Source organism: Nuphar pumila, chromosome 9, assembly GCF_984573655.1.
Source record: "Nuphar pumila chromosome 9, dmNupPumi1.hap1.1, whole genome shotgun sequence".
NCBI classification, from domain to species: Eukaryota; Viridiplantae; Streptophyta; class Magnoliopsida; order Nymphaeales; family Nymphaeaceae; genus Nuphar; species Nuphar pumila.
The window spans coordinates 111243917-111262102 of record NC_143257.1 but is presented as its reverse complement, the minus strand read 5'-3'; the positions used below and the strand labels follow the sequence as shown (position 1 = coordinate 111262102).

General features: G+C 39.1%; 1 protein-coding gene across 1 annotated transcript; it reads right to left on the bottom strand.

The window, feature by feature from the left end:
- Nucleotides 1-2875: 2875 nt before the first annotated feature.
- Nucleotides 2876-12379, bottom strand: LOC149828876 (putative linoleate 9S-lipoxygenase 5). Its single transcript, XM_090017774.1, has 9 exons — nt 11842-12379; nt 9019-9305; nt 7200-7440; nt 6244-6585; nt 6064-6149; nt 5339-5446; nt 4913-5217; nt 4357-4620; nt 2876-3734 (listed from the first exon to the last, which is right to left on the bottom strand). Exons 1-9 carry the CDS (start codon nt 11993-11995, stop codon nt 2963-2965), a joined length of 2559 nt encoding a protein of 852 aa, XP_089873900.1. The 5' UTR covers nt 11996-12379; the 3' UTR covers nt 2876-2962.
- Between the last annotated feature and the right edge of the window lie 5807 nt (nt 12380-18186).

Genomic DNA, 18186 nt, shown 5'->3' with positions numbered 1-18186 from the left:
CCTTCGCAAACAAATCCTATTTTCGTATCCCTTAGGTAGGAAAATCAAATTGTCTTCCCGAATACTATTTTCTCAAAAATATTTTTGATGTTTTTCTCAATTTCAAACATAAAGTTTTTTTCATTGCAAAAATAAAAAAATCTCAATTAACAACATACAACATGAATAAAAACATTGAATCATACAATCTAAATAATTTTTTCACTAGAAAAAAATATATATTACCCTATCGTATTTCGAAAACGATATTTATTTATGAAAAACTCATAACACACGACATACATTAAATTTTGCATTTTTGTTTCAAGTGAAATATTTTCTCTAGTGATTGAACCAATTTTTCTTTGAAAAAAATCAGATCAAACCCCTCTTCACAAATCAAATTCAAAATTTATGAAGACTATTTACTTGAACGGTCTACTACTTCGAATCCGAGCTAATCGGCTAAGCCTGATTTGCCAGTATTCGAATCCAATACCCGTTTCACACACACGTGTGTATATATATATATATATATATATATATATATATATATATATATATATATATAGGATTTTAAATTCATAGTCTTCTTCACACATATATGCATGTGTACACCCTTGATTTCGGAGTGTATGCACACATATTATTGTTGAAATCAAATTTAATTCAGTTCCAAGAAAATCAATTTTAGCAAAATTTATTTTCGAAAGGGTTTTCTTCATAAAATCCTCACTATTCTAATTTTGGCGAAGCGAATTCTCGCATGAGAGGTTTGGTACATGGTTCATTTAATTAGAAATCGAAATAAACTTGTGCCTATGAGTTCTAATCGATGCAGGTTTTCCACTCACCTCCTGCAATCAAGGGTTTGTATCATGCACTGTTTCTTTTTCCTCCGTCTCAGAGTTACTACCCCTCTAGGATTATATTCTAATGACATGGACACTTTTTTTTATAGTTTTGGTGTTACTCTTTTGAATGAGCTATGCAAGCAAAGATCTTTGAGGAAAATATTAAACAAGGACAATGATTGATTTATATCTTCTGCTTAGTTGCTATATCACAAAGTTTTATTAATTATTATACACTATTTTTTGTAGTGTGTGTTTTATCCCTAAATCAAGTTATTGTGATTCCCTTCGTTGATAGAAGAAAATTAATTGTTTACATTTTTTTTTTCGCAGGTGGCACATAAAATGTTTATGTGGTCTTCAGTGGAGAGAAGAAGGCAACTATATACATGAAAATGAAATCGACGCAGCAAGTGACGAAGTTCAAGGTGGGATATAGCAAATTGTTTCAGTAGAAGTTATTTATAATATTACTGAAGAGCATGCTTTGACCAAAAGAAGTCACGTGCAACAACCATTTATGTTGGACGTTAATTATATGTGTACATTTTACTATTGATGATTGTAATGGTTGTGCATATGTGAGAAAGTTAAAACATCCATGTTTAAAACTAAAAGATGAGCTTGTGAAGATTTCTAACATTCAATCGATTATTACAAACTTTGTGCAGGATATGGAATCGACATTGTTAGCAATCACTATCTAAAAACATTGATTGTATGGGTTGGAAATCTTCCTTATATAGGCTTGTGAGTTTTTTGGATCCCTGTAATAATTCAAGGAACACATCCAAAGGAAGATACCTCCCTCCTTTGTCTTTGTTTCCATTCTTTTCCTTCCTTTAATTTAAAGTTGTAAAAGGTTTCCTAAGCAACTAATCTTATCAATTTTAACAATCAACTTTCAATTGTTTATGGGAAAAAAACTTTTTGAAAACTCTGGTGGACAACCAACTAGAGCTAGAGTCTCAACACGATGCAATCAGTAATTCAAAAAAGCAGTTCCTAACTTTTACATAAATCAGATCTTAACTTGTTCTCCTGTCCAAGTCCATTTGACAAAATTTTTAAAAATAATAAGATGTCTCTATAATGATAAAACCTATTCAACCTCAACAACTCATAAATTTACAGTGGGATGTGGGATGAGTGTCACTTTTTTCCGTTTACTTACCCAAAAATACATAGCTACCAGTCAAAGGGCACTCATCTGCACATGGATGATGTAACCCAAGACTTCACTGGTGGACCTTATACTCACAAGCAGAGAGTCAAGACAACATTGAGCTAATGCAGTTGACAGCTAAAGGTACATTTGGTTGTGTTTTTGAAAAGTGAAAATAGTTTCATTTTCTAAATCTTATTTTGGGGTTATGTGGGAACTCAATTTTTATGAGACTTGTTTTTTGAATTATATGCAAACTCATTTTTTATGAGACTTGTTTTTGGGGTTCTGTGAGTCAACTCACGTTTCATGAGAATTGTTTTTGGAGTTATGTACTAACTTATTTTTTATGAAACTTATTTTTGGGGTTCTGTGCCAATTCATTTTTCATGAGAATTGTTGCATTCAGATCGGATTTGGATATGCTCAAAGGAATTACTTTTGGATTCAGGTAAGATTCATATCAGCATTTTAAGCTGGATCTAGAGTTGATCCGAATCAAAATCCGACACTGTTGCATTTTTTTTACAATCAAATAGCTTGTTTTGTTCTATTTTTTCCGGATCTAGTATTACCACATGTATTTCGGATTCAGATTAATCTTACCTCCTTGTATCTGATTTCGTTCACGATTCAAACTTGAATCTACTGTTTACATATTGAAATCAGATCCGGCTAGATGCGGCCCTAATCCAACCCGTTTGCACCCCTAGGGGAACAGGACATGCCATTATGAAAAGAGAGGCTTCAACAGACCACTGAACAACTGATTTTTAGGATGATCATAAATTAAAGAGAAGTACAATCAGTGAGACAATCAAATACAAGCACAAATCCTATCTTTATTACAATACAATGTAAAAAAATCACAAAGACATGCACCACCAGTAATATCCTTTTATTGACTACAGCATTATTATCAAGTAAATTGTACCAACACAAACACCAGACGTATAGGAGCTGTCTAAATGGAGACACTGTTAGGGATCCCCTTTCCAGTCAACCCTCCAACCCCAGATAGATCGGATGTATTTGGGTATAAGAGGGTATAAGGGACCTGAACCGGCCCGGCCCGGTTCTTCCACATGCCCGATTCGTTATTCATCTGCATGATCCGGTTCTCGATCTCCACCAACCGATCACCGAAGCGGCGGAAGGCGGCCAGCGCCTCCGCTTCTCCAGTCCATTCAGCATCTGTGTTCTGACCCAGGTACACCTCGTCCGATGAGTGCCTCGACAAGATCTCGAACACAGCGATGCCCACTAGGGTTTGCATCTGGGACGTGATTGTCTTCAAGAAGACCGAGTCTGGGTCCCTCTCCAACTCGGCATACTCCTCAGTCCCGGGTTCGGGCATGAACCTCCGGCTCAATGTGGGTCGGTTGGGGTGGTACCCGGCATAAGGGTACAGACCGAAGCTGATTGCAGCGTGGAGCGCAGACGCGACCCAGATGATGGTGGTCAATGACTCGACGAGCTCTTCCAGGGTCTCCATCTTTGGCCACCAGGGTTCTGCTTTCTTGTCACCATGGCCAAGGTATCGGATCTCATGCCACCATGACTGGAGCTCAGCATCGGACTTGATGACATGGTCTGATTTGTAGTAGATGGAGCAGTAATCATGGACCCAGTTCCGGATAGCGAACCATATTTCCAGGCCATCCACTGCGTACGGATAGTCTTCAATCAATAGGCGGAGACCGTGGGGCTTACTTGAATCAGACACTGCCATTCCCCTGCACATACAACAGGAAATATATATAAGATGAAGCCCACATTTTACGGTCACACACAAAACAAGGGAAAAATCTGGGCCGTGGAATTAGAGATGGACGCATTCACAGGCCGTCCGATGCTGAACTGAGCCTTTGACAGCAGTAATAGTTTCAATTTGAAGTATGGGTAGGGATGTGAATGGATCGGATTTTATCTGATATCTGACTGAATGTGTCTAGTTTAGTTGGATTTGCTGCCGAATCCAAAACATATCCAGTTTTGATGATATCCCAATCTGACTACATGTAAAAAATAAGATACGCTTTGAGCTTTTCATCATCCCAATCCGAATTTGATTCTGAATTTGATTAGCCAACATCCAATCGGTCAGATATGGTAATCCAAATCCTAACCATTTGCATATAGAGCATGGGATTGACCCAAAGCCCATTTTGCATCTAGTGAATTTACCAAGGGGGGGCTTGGCTTGTCGGATAGGAGCAGCTAGTGCACGTCACCTTGTGTTGGGATGTTGTAAGTTCAAATCCCAATGTATCGTTGTATAACTGATAGGGGGTCTGTCTGCCTAACCCAGCTTGCCTTTTTAAAAAAAAATGAGGTTGAGCAAAACCTTGAGCATACCTTTTGACGAGGTCAGCCGGGAGGCCCTGCTCAGTGAAGACCCAACTCTTGTAGAGCACAGAAGACATCTCCATAGAGTATTTTGCAGGGAAGACAGTCTTTTCCAGCAGACCGCCTGCATTGATGAGAATCTGCCTCGCCAGCGCATTGATGTTCATGGTGTCGCGAAAATGAGGATGCAGCAGCTTGTAGATGGGATGCATCGCACTCAATCTCCTGTTGGTCGCTATCACAAATGGCTCCATGGTTGCATGTGTGTTCAGCCTGCAAAGTTTTTTCACTTCTCCAAATTAGGCTAACATAGGCTCTACTTAAGGGTATGTTACGATTTTGAAGTCCTAGATGTGCATCCTTTGCCTTAAGGCCAAAGATAATGTCTATGTATGTGTGTATTGGCATGCTTTTACACATGCATGTACCAGAGTCATTTTAAGAGGCAAATTAGTGATTACCAGGACAGGGCAGTGAACTAAGTACGGCAGGCAGAGCCAGCGCGACTAGGTCTCTAATCCTGGGGATGGTTTCTCAGTCGTAATAAATTGTAAAAAGAGATTACCAATGACTGATGAGGTGATGGTAGCCAGAATCGTCGACAGCAACAAATGCCTTTGCAAGCTGCCACACAGAAGCTTCGATCCCCTCATCGGCCGGAGTGTAAACATTGCTCACTGCACCATGGTGTTGCTCTTCAAGGCTTGGCAAGCTGAGCTCAATAGCCAAAGGCGTTAGTGTGCCATCATCCTTGAGGAACAGCACTGTTCTTGAAGCATAGATCTTGTTGCCCGTGGTATTGATGCGGTTCAAGTAGGGCATGATTGCGTCATGGTGATCCAGGATGAAGAGTTTATTCTTCTCCAAAGCCTAAACAAACCACAGATTATTAATTAACCGATCAATTGAAAACTGATGAAGAGATTTGGTCACAAATTCTTTTCAACATTAGCTTCACGATCTGATTAAGCATGTGGTATCTAGATAGTACCTCATCAACTGTTAAGCCGTGCAGGAACTTTTCTATATGTTGGGCTGTAATTGTGCTATCTTGTGGACCATACAGTGCTGGATCAAGCTTGCTTTTTGGAGGGAACTCCTGCATGAACAAAGCCGGTACACCACATAAGAGGCATGATAGTTAAAGAGTTCAAGACCTCGGTGCAAACCGACTCTTGAATGAGCTCATTAGACCAGATTCTCAAGTCTATATGTCCAGATTTAATCTTGGTTTATGAGCTAACCAAATAGGAAAAATGACCCAAGATGATTATGGCATTGGACTACATGACATGGTTCTACTTTGGTAATGTATATGTCCTAAACCCTATGAAATATCTTTCGTTTTTTTTATGATAAGAAATCTACACCGAAAACCAGGCTGCCACCAGCGAGGCAAACCCTAGTGTTGGAGCCCATGACCACACTGCCTTACGAGGAGCTGAGATAAAAGGAGCGGCTAATTGCCATGGCTATGTGACACTAACCTGTTACATGACAGCATTGAATGGGGTCCATAAGTACAGAGTGCAGGCCCCCACATGAAATGCTGTCATGTGATTGGCTGTCACATAGCCGCTCTCTGGTTCCCTGCTCGCCTTTCATGGCTCACCTTTAAAAGCTACGAGCACACCATGCGCCAGCGGGGTTTGATCCAAAGCCTTCAATCACAAGAAATATCTTTCATAAGCAACTTACTCAGCATGATTCATTTACCTCAAGACGACTAATGATAACAGGGTTAGCTCCAGCCAGCATCTCTCTTGCAAACTCTTCGTCTGTCCTCCATGCACTCTTATCATCTACATTCCCGGCATTGCGAAAAGTTATCAAACCATGAAATTCAAGGAAGAAACCATGAACAACTTCAAGATTTGTTTGTCAAATTTTGCTTACTCTGAATCACTTGAGGCATGGGGAACTTGAGGACCCTTTCGCCATCGGTGCGGACTAACTCCTTGATCATCTCCAACGGAATCATGTCTTTAATTTTGTCAAGAGCAGGGGATTCTGGCAGTTTGATCCCTCCTTCATAGAGATTGAGCACGTCTTGAAACGTATCAAATTCATCCGGAGTTTTGTCGAACAGAGCCTTCAATCCGGGGACGAGGATCTGCACTATGGATTTTAAATTGTATGCGAGAAAATCAGACATTTTCAGGTGTCCGAGTCGCTCGTCCCGCGGAACATAGATGTCCAAGCTGGTCAGCAGCGGCAATCTACTCTCTGCTTTTGGATCTGTTAATACATTAACAGAGGTTAGCAACCTCTTCTTCACATATTATGTTATATGGTGCAACCATTATCACACACACACACACACACACACACACACACACACACACACACGCATGCATGCACATATACAATTGTAGGGGATGTTTGGCAAAGCCAACGTCACAAATCTTCATATCAATCAGATTTTTGGTGATGAAATCTGAAAACTTTTGTTTGTTCAGTAAATTTTGGGAAAAATATAGGCATAGATGAGATTTTAAGAAACTAGGAAGTACGTAAAGCATAAAAGTTTGAAAAATAAAAATAAATAAATGCATGTTAATATCACGATATATTTTGAAAATGTCACGATTTTATAGGGATGATGACTTTTTCTGTATATATCACGATAAACCATATTACTGTGGGTAAAACTTGAAATGTGACCACGATAATAAGTAGGAAACAAAATGGGTCATGAACTTTGGCTATCTGAGATCATAGTTATCCGATAAATTCATGAACTTGGTCACGTTTTAAACGATGTCAAATGCAATTTTTATAATAAAACCCAGTTTGAGTTTTCTGGAAGACCATGTTAACAAACACAAAAAGAAAGAGAGAAAGGCATTCACCAGACTTAGTGGGTTTGCGGCCGGTCCTTCCTCTGCGCGGATATGGATATTCACTGGACCCTCCAAGAACGGGTCGGACATAGTCTGGTCCCTTGTCCGGGTTTCCAAGATCATTGTAAAAAGCGTAATCGTAGACCCGATCCCATTCCTGAAGCTGGCCTCTTCCATCTCCTCTCAGGTGCACCAATTCGGTTTCCCTCAGCATCCGCAGTGGTTCTGGGGTCTCACTTGGGAGATAGCTCTGCAATCACCATAATCAGGGTCTCATTATCCATACATCGATCCATTCACTTGTGCCTAGGACAAGTCTTATGGGACCCAAACAGGATCTAGGATAAACTTAGTGACATCCCTTCAACTTGAGTTTGTGATTGGTATGGATCCAGACCAGGATCCATTTGGAGACCCAAACTGGGTCCCAGCACACAAAGTTCTCAACAAGGGGGTGGTTCTGTCCCAGGTCAGATCCCTAAGGACCTAATCCCGAGAGCAATCAAATGGTCAACCCTGATTTGGGCCTGCCCAGGTTCTCATTGGACTTGAGTGCAAAGAGCTAAGCCCCGTCATCCGAGGCTTGTTTTGGACAGTACCAAGCCCCATCAAACGTAATTTTTCTCCTATGTCAAGATCAGGGTCTCTGTCCGGCCTGAGCCAGGATTTGGGTCCCGGGTCCAATTTTTTTAGCCCAAGGTCCGCCTATTCTGTATTGGGTGCCTGCATGAATGTCCAGCAACCAGCCCAGTGTCTGCAGCGAAACTTATCCAACCTAACAGCAGAATATCAAGTGACCAAAATATCTTATATTATCCTTTTCTTCCACAACCCACAAAGAGCTTTTGCATTCACTCTTTCTGTGACCAAAGTATTTTATATTATCCTTTTATAAACCAATGTTGTCAATATCGGTATCAGCCCTGTATCGTTTGGCCAACGATTGAAGAATCGGGCCCGATACTAATACTCAAGTGAATTGATCTGAATCGGCCAAAAAATAATGAAAAAGTATTACATATCAAACGTGACACATGTTAAAGTTATTAAAATAATATTCAAAATAATTTTAAGTATTTTTATCTATTAAAAAATGGCCTATTCAAGAGTGAAACGTATCGATTTTCTGCCTATATGATTTGTATCGGTCCATACTAGAGGCTACACACCGATACTGACAACATTGAGGAAAACCCTCCCGGTGGGCCCAACCGTGACAAAGCAACAGCAACCAACCCTCAAGCACATTCACTATTATTAAACGCATACTAATCAACAGGGGTTCCGCTTGGTTGGTAGGAGCTGTCAGTGCACATCTCTCTCTCTCTGTGTGGTGAGATGTTGCAGGTTCAAAACCCCATATGGTCCATAGAATCTTGTTCAGAGGGAGGTTTAATCTTTCTCATCTTAGTAGTATTATTGTAAGATATTTCTATACAATAGCAAACATCCCATGTGCATGAAAGGCCAGGTCCATATATATCCCAATAGGAATAGTTCATGAAATCTTTTTTTCATTTATGGTGAGAGAAAGTATGCATGACAATGACCTTGTAAATATAGATTACCTTTATTGCATGTGACTCCTTTTCCTAAGCATCCAAAGTTATGGATATGATCAGGCTGGGTCCCATAACTCAGACCATGAGTTTTTGGGACATGCTTTGCCTTTTATTGTGTAAGGTAACATTGCCTTGCTGACTTTTTAAAGCTGCAAACTCATCAAAGTTCCACTTTTGCTTAACAATGCTTAAAACCTCACTGTTCCATTGCAATCCAGTTGGTGCAAACTGTTTTGTAATGTGTATTTTTTTCTGAAGAAAATTACCTGATTGGCGAAGAAAACGCGGTCATACTTGTATTTACCGGCAGGATAGACCCAAGAATTGCACACAAAGTGAACCTTTCCCTTCCCAGGAACGTCGTCGATCGTCAGCGTTCTCAGGAAAAACTCACTCTGGTGATTGTTTCTTATAATGAACGCCCCCGGAACTCCGAATTCCTCATCCCATTTGAAGTTCACTTTGAACATGCTTTCGCCGACCACAACGGTGTCTGGCAACTTGGGCCAGTCTTCTAGGAACGCCTCGGCTCCGACTCTGGGGCGCCCATTCTCTGCAAAAAAGTTTTAATGTATAGGCTTAGCTTACTATCTAAATTTACACATAACCATCTTTGCTAGTTTTATGAAGCTAAGATTGAGAATGGTGGTGGTAGTGGTGTGTATGTGTGTGTGTGTGTGTGCCTATGAGGGGCTCTGCTTGTCTCGTAGGAGCTGCTAGTGCAAGTCACCTTATGTTCTTGGGACGTTCTAAGTTCAAATCCCAATAGTATCACTGTGAGGGGCTTTGCAGTAAACAATTTAATTGAAAGTGACACATAAGAAGAAGGTTGATTCCTCAGTATGCCTTTTAATAGATAAACTTGCAAAAATAAGTACCGGTTCCTTCTTTCTCATGATTTGGCATCAAGCAAGGAATACAAATTAAACTTATGAACAAAAAAAAAACATCTACTAAATATTGATTGTTCCCCCTTCATTTTAGAAAATTATACGTATCGATCGTATTGGCAAAAACTTGACACACTTCACTTCTGAATGGGCTATTTTTTAATAAATGTAAACAAATACTTAAAATTATTTTTTTATATTTTAATATTATTTTAATAGATTTAACACATGTGATCATGTTTTGATTGACACGTAACATTTTTTAACCAATTCAGAACTACGAGGCCGTTACCCGATACTGATAACATTGAGAGAGAGAGAGAGTCGCACATGGAGTTGGGATCGGGTGCAATATGATTGCACAAAAATTGTGCATTAAGCACCCGATCGCCCTCCATCAGGTCTTGGGCGCCACACCTGACAAGCGCTGTCTCCAAGATGGAGGGTGATCAGATGCTTAATGCATAAATATTTGTGCAATCATATTGCACCTAATCTTTTCAGGTCACACAAAAGGACATTATTCTTCTACGTGACAATTAAGATAAACACGAGGGGCATAATCGACTTTACAGCTTGGAAAGTCGGTCAATACAAGAGATAAAATCATATCTGATATAGGTCCACCCAACATGCACTGTCTCTCTCGCTGACCTGGCGTCAATGAAGGGATAGAGTCTTTTTTTATTTAGCATATGACGGGATCCTATCATATGCTATATGATAGGGTAGGATCCAATTTATATAATGTATGTAATATACTTCACAACGGATATATAAGCATCCGGATCATATATAACACCTGCACAATGTGGAGAAACGTCGGGGTATGGTTGTAGACTCTACCCAACAGCTAAATTTTGCAATATGTTATTTGTTGGTTTTAAGTAAAGTTCAAAGCAAGTCTTTGATGAAAAAATTAATGAAAATGATGACCTTGATGATGAAGACACATACAACCTACTTGAATTAAAAAGAGAAAAAAAAGGAAGAAGTTGACTCCAACTATGCATTTTGATCGGTTATGTAAAATTATGGAAATACTAATCAATTCCTACCATGAATTGGTACAAATTAAGCAAAGAAAAATACTAAAAAGCAGACATATCCTAAAATAATGACTGATTTTATTTATTTATTTATTTATTTGGGGGGGGGGGGTAGGTGAAGTGTTAGGTGAAGTGATGAACTGCATATTGGCAGGCCATTTGATAAAACTCTTGCGGTCCCTCCAGTCTACGGAGTGTACACCTAACTTTGACCTTTTTACAAGGGACACTCATGTCTCATCAATTTGGTCACAAGTTGCTCCTACCAAGTGAGATTGCAGAGGTCACTGACTGCCGGAGGGATCTTGCCCGTCGACCGGTTGGAACCTAGGTAGAGTTGGTGGAGCCATACTAGCCGGTTGTTTGAGTTAAGGATCGAGCCGATCAAGAGGCTGGCACAGAGGGAGAGAAAAATGAGTCGGGTGAGGTCATCGAGTCAGGCAGGATGGGCCTGACGAGAACATTGAGGCCGAGGCAAGCGAGGGATGCGGTACAAGTTCGGTTGGTTGCTGCCAAAAAACTGGTTGACAGAGCCTGACGTTTGTCACAGGCATTGAGAGAGGGTTTTTTGTTTTAGTTTGTGATAACGGTGGTATATTCAGCTCACGCTTCTTATCCCTAAAAGATCTCTTAAGGATAACTATAGCAACAAGTGTTGTTATTCTTTCTTTTATGTTTGGTGCAAGGATGCTATAAATACCTTGGTAATACGAAATACCAAGAGAGATGGGTTGGAGCTTTATCTCGTGGATGTAGGCTGTGTAGCCGAACTACTTTAATTCCTTGGTGTGAGTGTATTTCTCTTTTGCGGGCTTCTACAAATCGTTACATAGCTATACCTACAAATCGTGACACTCCCACCATGTAAAACGTAACATGATGTTACTTATAAATCGCGAAATAAGAGAGAGAGAGAGAGAGAGAGAGAGAGAGAGAGAGAGAGAGAGAGATCTGTGCGTGTATATGGAGAGAGTACTGAAATAAAAAAATGGAACGGAAAATGAAGCAAATAAGCAGAATAACCGAAACCAAACTGAGAAAAAGAACAAAAAGGAAGAATTTAGGAGTGCAAGCATAACAAGAAGCGTTCCCTGAAAATGGGAGGAGAAAACAAAGGGAAAAGAGAAGAAGGAAGGCCACATCTACTCACCGGGATCGGTGTGAACAGCACTGACGAGCTGGAGGGAGACGCCCTGACCCAGCAGCTCTCGGATGCCGTCGAGCAGCGAAGCGTTGAAGTCGTTGAAATCCAAGACGTTCTTCCTCTGCAGCACCACCATCCCCACCAAGATCCTTTTCTCCATCTTCACTTCCTCCTCAGACAACAGCGACGAGGGATTGGGCTTGCCTGGCCCAAAGATCAATCAGAACTTGGAGCTCAGGGACGATAGGAACGATCTCAGGCACTCTTTCCTCTCTCTGCAACAAAGACTACGGCGAAGGGATTTCGATCCAGAAGAAAAAGAAGGGTTTAAATAAGTGAGCCCTTTCGAAAACAGACAAAAATATAGCGATGTATTAAGCCAGGGAAGTGAGGATAAGATTTGGCTGCTGAGTCACTCTCTCTCTCTCTCTCTCTCATCGATGGTCAAGGTAGTACTGCGCGACTCATGCTTCAAGTGTGAAGGGAAGGAAAACGGAAATTAAAAAATTGAAATCAAATGAGCAAATCTTATTTTTTTTACCCAGTCTCTTCACATTGAATGGATTCTTAAATACTTTTCTTTGTGGAAATGGTGCAGCCGTACTTCCAATGACATTCATTTAAAGAACTTAACATATTAGGCCCCATTTCTGGTTGTACCCTATTCTGCTATATAGGTTAAGTGTTTTATGATAAATCTGAACCGTTAGTGTGTTTGATATATTGAGAATGGACTCTTGGATTATATTTTTTTTCATGAAAATACATGGTTTTATGAGCTGAGAAAAAACTGATATCCTTATAGTCGTTGATCTTAGATCACTGAAAAAACCTGTATACAGTTCAGATTTCAGTAATTCAAAAGTTGGTTCCAACTACACAAAACCTATAGATCACATCTACAGTGTTAAACCTGCTAAAAAATTCTTAAAACTATGATTTTTGAAAGAATTTAACGAGACCTAACGAAAAAGGGGCCTAAAAAACACATTATATATATATATATATATATATATATATATATATATATATATATATATAGAGAGAGAGAGAGAGAGAGAGAGAGAGAGAGAGAGAGAGAGAGAGATTCCAAATGCCTAAGAAACTTTATCTTAATTAACAATATTGAGTGTCAATGATTACTAGAGAAAAACAGAGTTTTTGTTTCACTTTTTATTTTAGATGAAGAAATCACAGATTAAAAGGTTGAGGCGGAAATGTTCCCTTAAGGGTAACTGGGTTTACCCAACCGACCCTCTATCCCAAACCAATTATACCTGACCAAACCCAACGACCTGATTTTAATGGACTCATGAGTTTGGATCAGTTCAAAATTATAGACCCGTAATGGAAACAGGTTGAGTCCTGGAGCATTGTAAACGAAGTCTTGAACCTGTTTGGACCCAACTTGCTTTTTATACCCAACTCCATTATGTAATAAAATCCATCTTATTTTTAAGTCGACATCAACCAAAACCTGATTCATACCGGAATCAACTCGAACCCAAATCAATTATGTAGCAAAACCCGTTTCATACATGAACTGACCCGATAAGACCATTGATGTTTTTTTTATTTCAACTTGAAATGATTGGTGGGAATTGAGATATTTTTTTTATATTTAGATTTCGACATTACTTAGAATAGTCAATAAAACTTTTCATTTGTCAATATATATTCTTAATGAATAGTTGATTCTATTAATTTGCATATTTTGAATATTGACAGGTAATTAGGTTCTAATATACCAACCAAGACTCGAACTGACACTCGAAACCATTCAAACCTTAACTGATTATATACCCATTGAACTATATGAGTTTAGGTTTTTCAGCCATACCCAAACCCAAACCCAAACCCAAACTCAAACTTAAACCAGAGATGAGAGAGAGAGTATGTATTGTAAAGTTAATCATTCACTGTCATAAATGCCAACCTTCTCATCAATTGTGATTTATAATCTAGTGTATGCAATGACAACACTTCATCATAGCCATTTGTCACTTGAACATGAGCTGCATGCATTAAATAGACTGCACATGAGCACTTGGATTTTCAAAATTTGAACATTAAAACTTCACCACCTTTTTTTTTTTTAACTCAAGCTATGTTAGGCTGACCCCTGCCAGTTATACAATGATAACATTGAGATTCGAACTTGCAATGTTACACAAGGCTGCATGGTCCCAAAGCAGGTTATATGTTCCCCCCCCCCCCCCCCGAACAGGGCAGTTAGCTACATCTCATGTTCGGGGGTCCCAAAGAGCACCACGTATGTAAGCATGTGTGTCTCGTATCCCCATGTTTGTCAGCATTAATTAGCGTTGGAGTTTGATGCGATTGTAAAGACTTAAGTACCCTCTCCCCATATTCTTAATGACGATTCTTGAAAAGGAGTGGTTGTAAAGACTTAAGTGCCCCGAAGATGATTATTTAAGACCCAGTCTCTGCACTGCAGGATTATCTGAGAAAGAAATCTCCCCTGGAGATGGCCATGAACATCAACCCTCTCACTCCCTCTCTCCCTTCTATTTCTGCTTCTATGCACATCCAACATAAGATCTTACATTGCTCCATCAAGCACCGGCTGACCTGCACATTGACTGTTGTGGAGCCTGATTCAGAGTTTTAACCCTTACAGGAGAAGGGTTTGGGGGTTCATCCCAGCGTGGGTAGCATCATTCAACTAAATGAGTTGTAGATCATGATTTAGAGTTTTTACCCTTATAGAAGAGGGGTCTGGGGGCTCCTCCTAACGTGGGTAGCATCATTCAACTTGAAGAGTTGTGGAGTCTGATTCAAAGTTTTTACCCTTACAGAAAAGGGGGGTCTGAGGGCTCCTCCCAGCGTGGGTAGCATCATTCAACTTGAAGAGTTGTGGAGTCTGATTCAGAGTTTTTACCCTTACAGAAGGGGGTCTGAGGGCTCCTCTTAGCGTGGGTAGCATCATTCAACTTGATGAGTTGTGGAGTCTGATTCACAGTTTTTACCCTTATAGGAGGAGGGTTTGGGGGCTCCTCCCAATGTGGATAGCATCGTTCAACTTGATTTGTTGTGGAGCCTGATTCAGAGTTTTTGCCCTTACAGGAGAAGGGTTTGGGGGTTCCTCCCGATGGTCATCCGACGAAACAAACCTGAGCCATCAAAAATGTCTGTTTGAACTTTTGATCGTCATCTTCTTCTTCTTCCTTCTCCGTAAAACACTGTAAAACCCTCTCTCTCTAGAGAAGAAATCAAGGGAGACAAAGAATTCCCCCTGGAGAAGGCCATGAACATCAACCATCTCACTCTCTCTCCCTTCTCTTTCTACTTCTGTGCACATCCAACAAACGATCCAACATTTCCCCATCAAACACCGACTGACCTGCACACTGACTGTAGCATCGTTCAACTTGATGAGTTGTGAAGCCTGATTTAGAGTTTTTGCCCTTACAGGAGGGGGGTTTGGGGGCTCCTCCCAGCGTGGGTAGCATCATTCAACTTGAAGAGTTGTGGAGTCTGATTCAAAGTTTTTACCCATTCATATTTTAAGGCATTAGATCTCATGTTTGAATATCCACGCATGTGCAGTTTGCTTTCATCATGTTCAGTTGCTTTCTAGATTATACTTTGAATTCTGGTGCATTTTAGATCTATCGATTTGTATGTAACCAGAACTCATTTTAATCTGAATTTTTTACTGCAACTTTATGCATATGTCTTCATGCTCTCCACCAAAAATCAGATCATTCTGAGTTTGTTTGACCCACTTTAAAAATCGAGATTCAGAACCTGTTATTTTGCACCGTCAGGATTTTAGTAGAATCAGGACCAACTTACAGGAGTGATTTCTCCCTAACCAGAGATGATCTTTCCGATCCGTAAAAAGGGTTGTTTTTTAAATTGAATCTAGTTTGTTCATACCAAATTTAAGTGATTTATATGGTGTTTTCATACCAGTTTTGGGTAAAAAACAATAACCCTGTCACCCTGTATCATTTTAATAGCTCAGATTTTGATCCATTTTGTTTGAATTTTATTTTCTTAATGGGAGATCATTTTTCAATTCTGTAAAACGGGTTCTCTTTGTTTATGTGTCTAGTTCATCCCTGTAAATTTTCAGAATTTTTCATAGTCAATTACTATTTTATTTTGATTAAATACCAGAACCTTATATCCAGATTTTATAAATGTTCTGATTTTGGCCCCCATATCATGACTGTTGCAGCACTTCTTCAACAAATCGCTATTTGATTGACAATATTGTTCAGCAAATCGTTGTTATGATTTTTTTGGGTCTCTAATGAGTCTCTACTATGATTTATAGTATTTTTGGGTCTCCAACGAGCCTCACAATGATTTATAGTGTTGTTCGGTCTTTTAACTATGATTTATAGTGCTTTGGGGTCTCCAATGAGCCCCACAGCGATTTGTAGTATTTTTCGGTCTTTTAACTATGATTTATAGTGTTTTTGGGTCTTTAACGAAACCCACAGCGATTTATAATGTTGCTGGATCTCGCTATAGCGATTTGTAGTGTTTCTCGCTAAACACTACAGCGATTTGTGATACAAATCACTATCCGAATCAGGACCAACTTGTGAGGGCCATATCTACCTAACCAGAGATCGAATTTCAAATCTATAAAAAGTGGTGTCTTTGTTATGAAGTCTAGTTTATTCTTGTAAATTTTCAACGATTTCTATGGTCATTTGATACCCCATTTAGATCTAAAACCAGACCCCTATCAGTCTGCCTTATTTGAGTGACATAGTTTTTTATTTTTTTTTGTAAGAGTCATAATTCCCCAACGGAAGATCATTTTCCAAATTCGTAAAAGAGGCTTTCTTTCTCTATGTGTCTAGTTTATATCTAGAAAGTTTTATAACTTTTTATGCTCATTTGATATTTTAAATCTGTTAAAAACTGAGACATGTTATTATTTTCTTTTAACTGAGTGGATGAAAGTTAATTATAACTTGTTGGAGACATGTATCGGTTTTTAACAGGTTTGAAATATCAAATAAGCATAAAAAGTTATAAAACTTTCTAGATATAAACTAGACACATAGAGGAAAAAAACCCCTTTTACGAATTTGGAAAATGATCTTCCGTTGGGGAGATATGACTCTTACAAAATGAAATAAAAACCTATGTCACTCAAATAAGGTAGACTGATAGGAGTCTGGTTTTAGATCCAAATAGGGTATCAAATGACCATAAAAATCGCTGAAAATTTACAGGAATAAACTAGACTTCATAACGAAGACACCACCTTTTACGGATTTGAAATTCGATCTCTGGTTAGGGAGATATAGCCCTCACAAGTTGGTCCTGATTCGGATAACGATTTGTATCATAAATCGCTGTAGTGTTTAGCGAGAAACACTACAAATCGCTATAGTGAAATTCAGAACACTATAAATCGCTGTGGGTCTCGTTAGAGACCCGAAAATACTATAAATCATAGTTAAAAGACCAAAAAATACTACAAATCGCTATGGGGCTCGTTGGAGACCCCAAAGCACTATAAATCATAGTTAAAAGACCGGACAATACTATAAATCATTGTGAGGCTCGTTGGAGACCCAAAAATACTACAAATCATAGTAGGGACTCATTAGAGACCCTAAAAAATCATAACAATGATTTGCTGAAGAATATTGTCAATCAAATAACGATTTGTTGAAGAAGTGCTACAACAGTCATGATATGGGGGCCAAAATCAGAACATTTATAAAATCTGGATACAAGGTTCTGGTATTTAATCAAAATAAAATAGTAATTTACCATGAAAAATTCTAAAAATTTACAGGGATGAAATAAACACATAAACGAAGAGAACCCATTTTACAGAATTGAAAAATGATCTCCCATTAGGGAAATAAAATTCAAACAAAATAGATCAAAATCTGAGCCGTTAAAATGACACAGGGTGATAGGGTTATGGTTTTTGACCCAAAACTGATATAAAAACACCATAGAAATCGCTGAAATTTGGTATGAACAAACTAGATTCATTTTAAAAACAACCCTTTTTACGGATCTGAAAGATCATCTCTGGTTAGGGAGAAATCACTCCCGCAAGTTGGTCCTGATTCTGCTAAAATCCTGACGGTGCAAAATAACAGGTTCTGAATCTCGATTTTTAAAGTGGGTCAAACAAACTCAAAATGATCTGATTTTTGGTGGAGAGCATGAAGACATATGCATAAAGTTGCAGTAAAAAATTCAGATTAAAATGAGCTCTGGTTACATACAAATCGATAGATTTAAAATGCACCAGAATTCAAAGTATAATCTAGAAAGCAACTGAACATGATGAAAGCAAACTGCACATGCGTGGATGTTCAAACATGAGATCTAATTCCT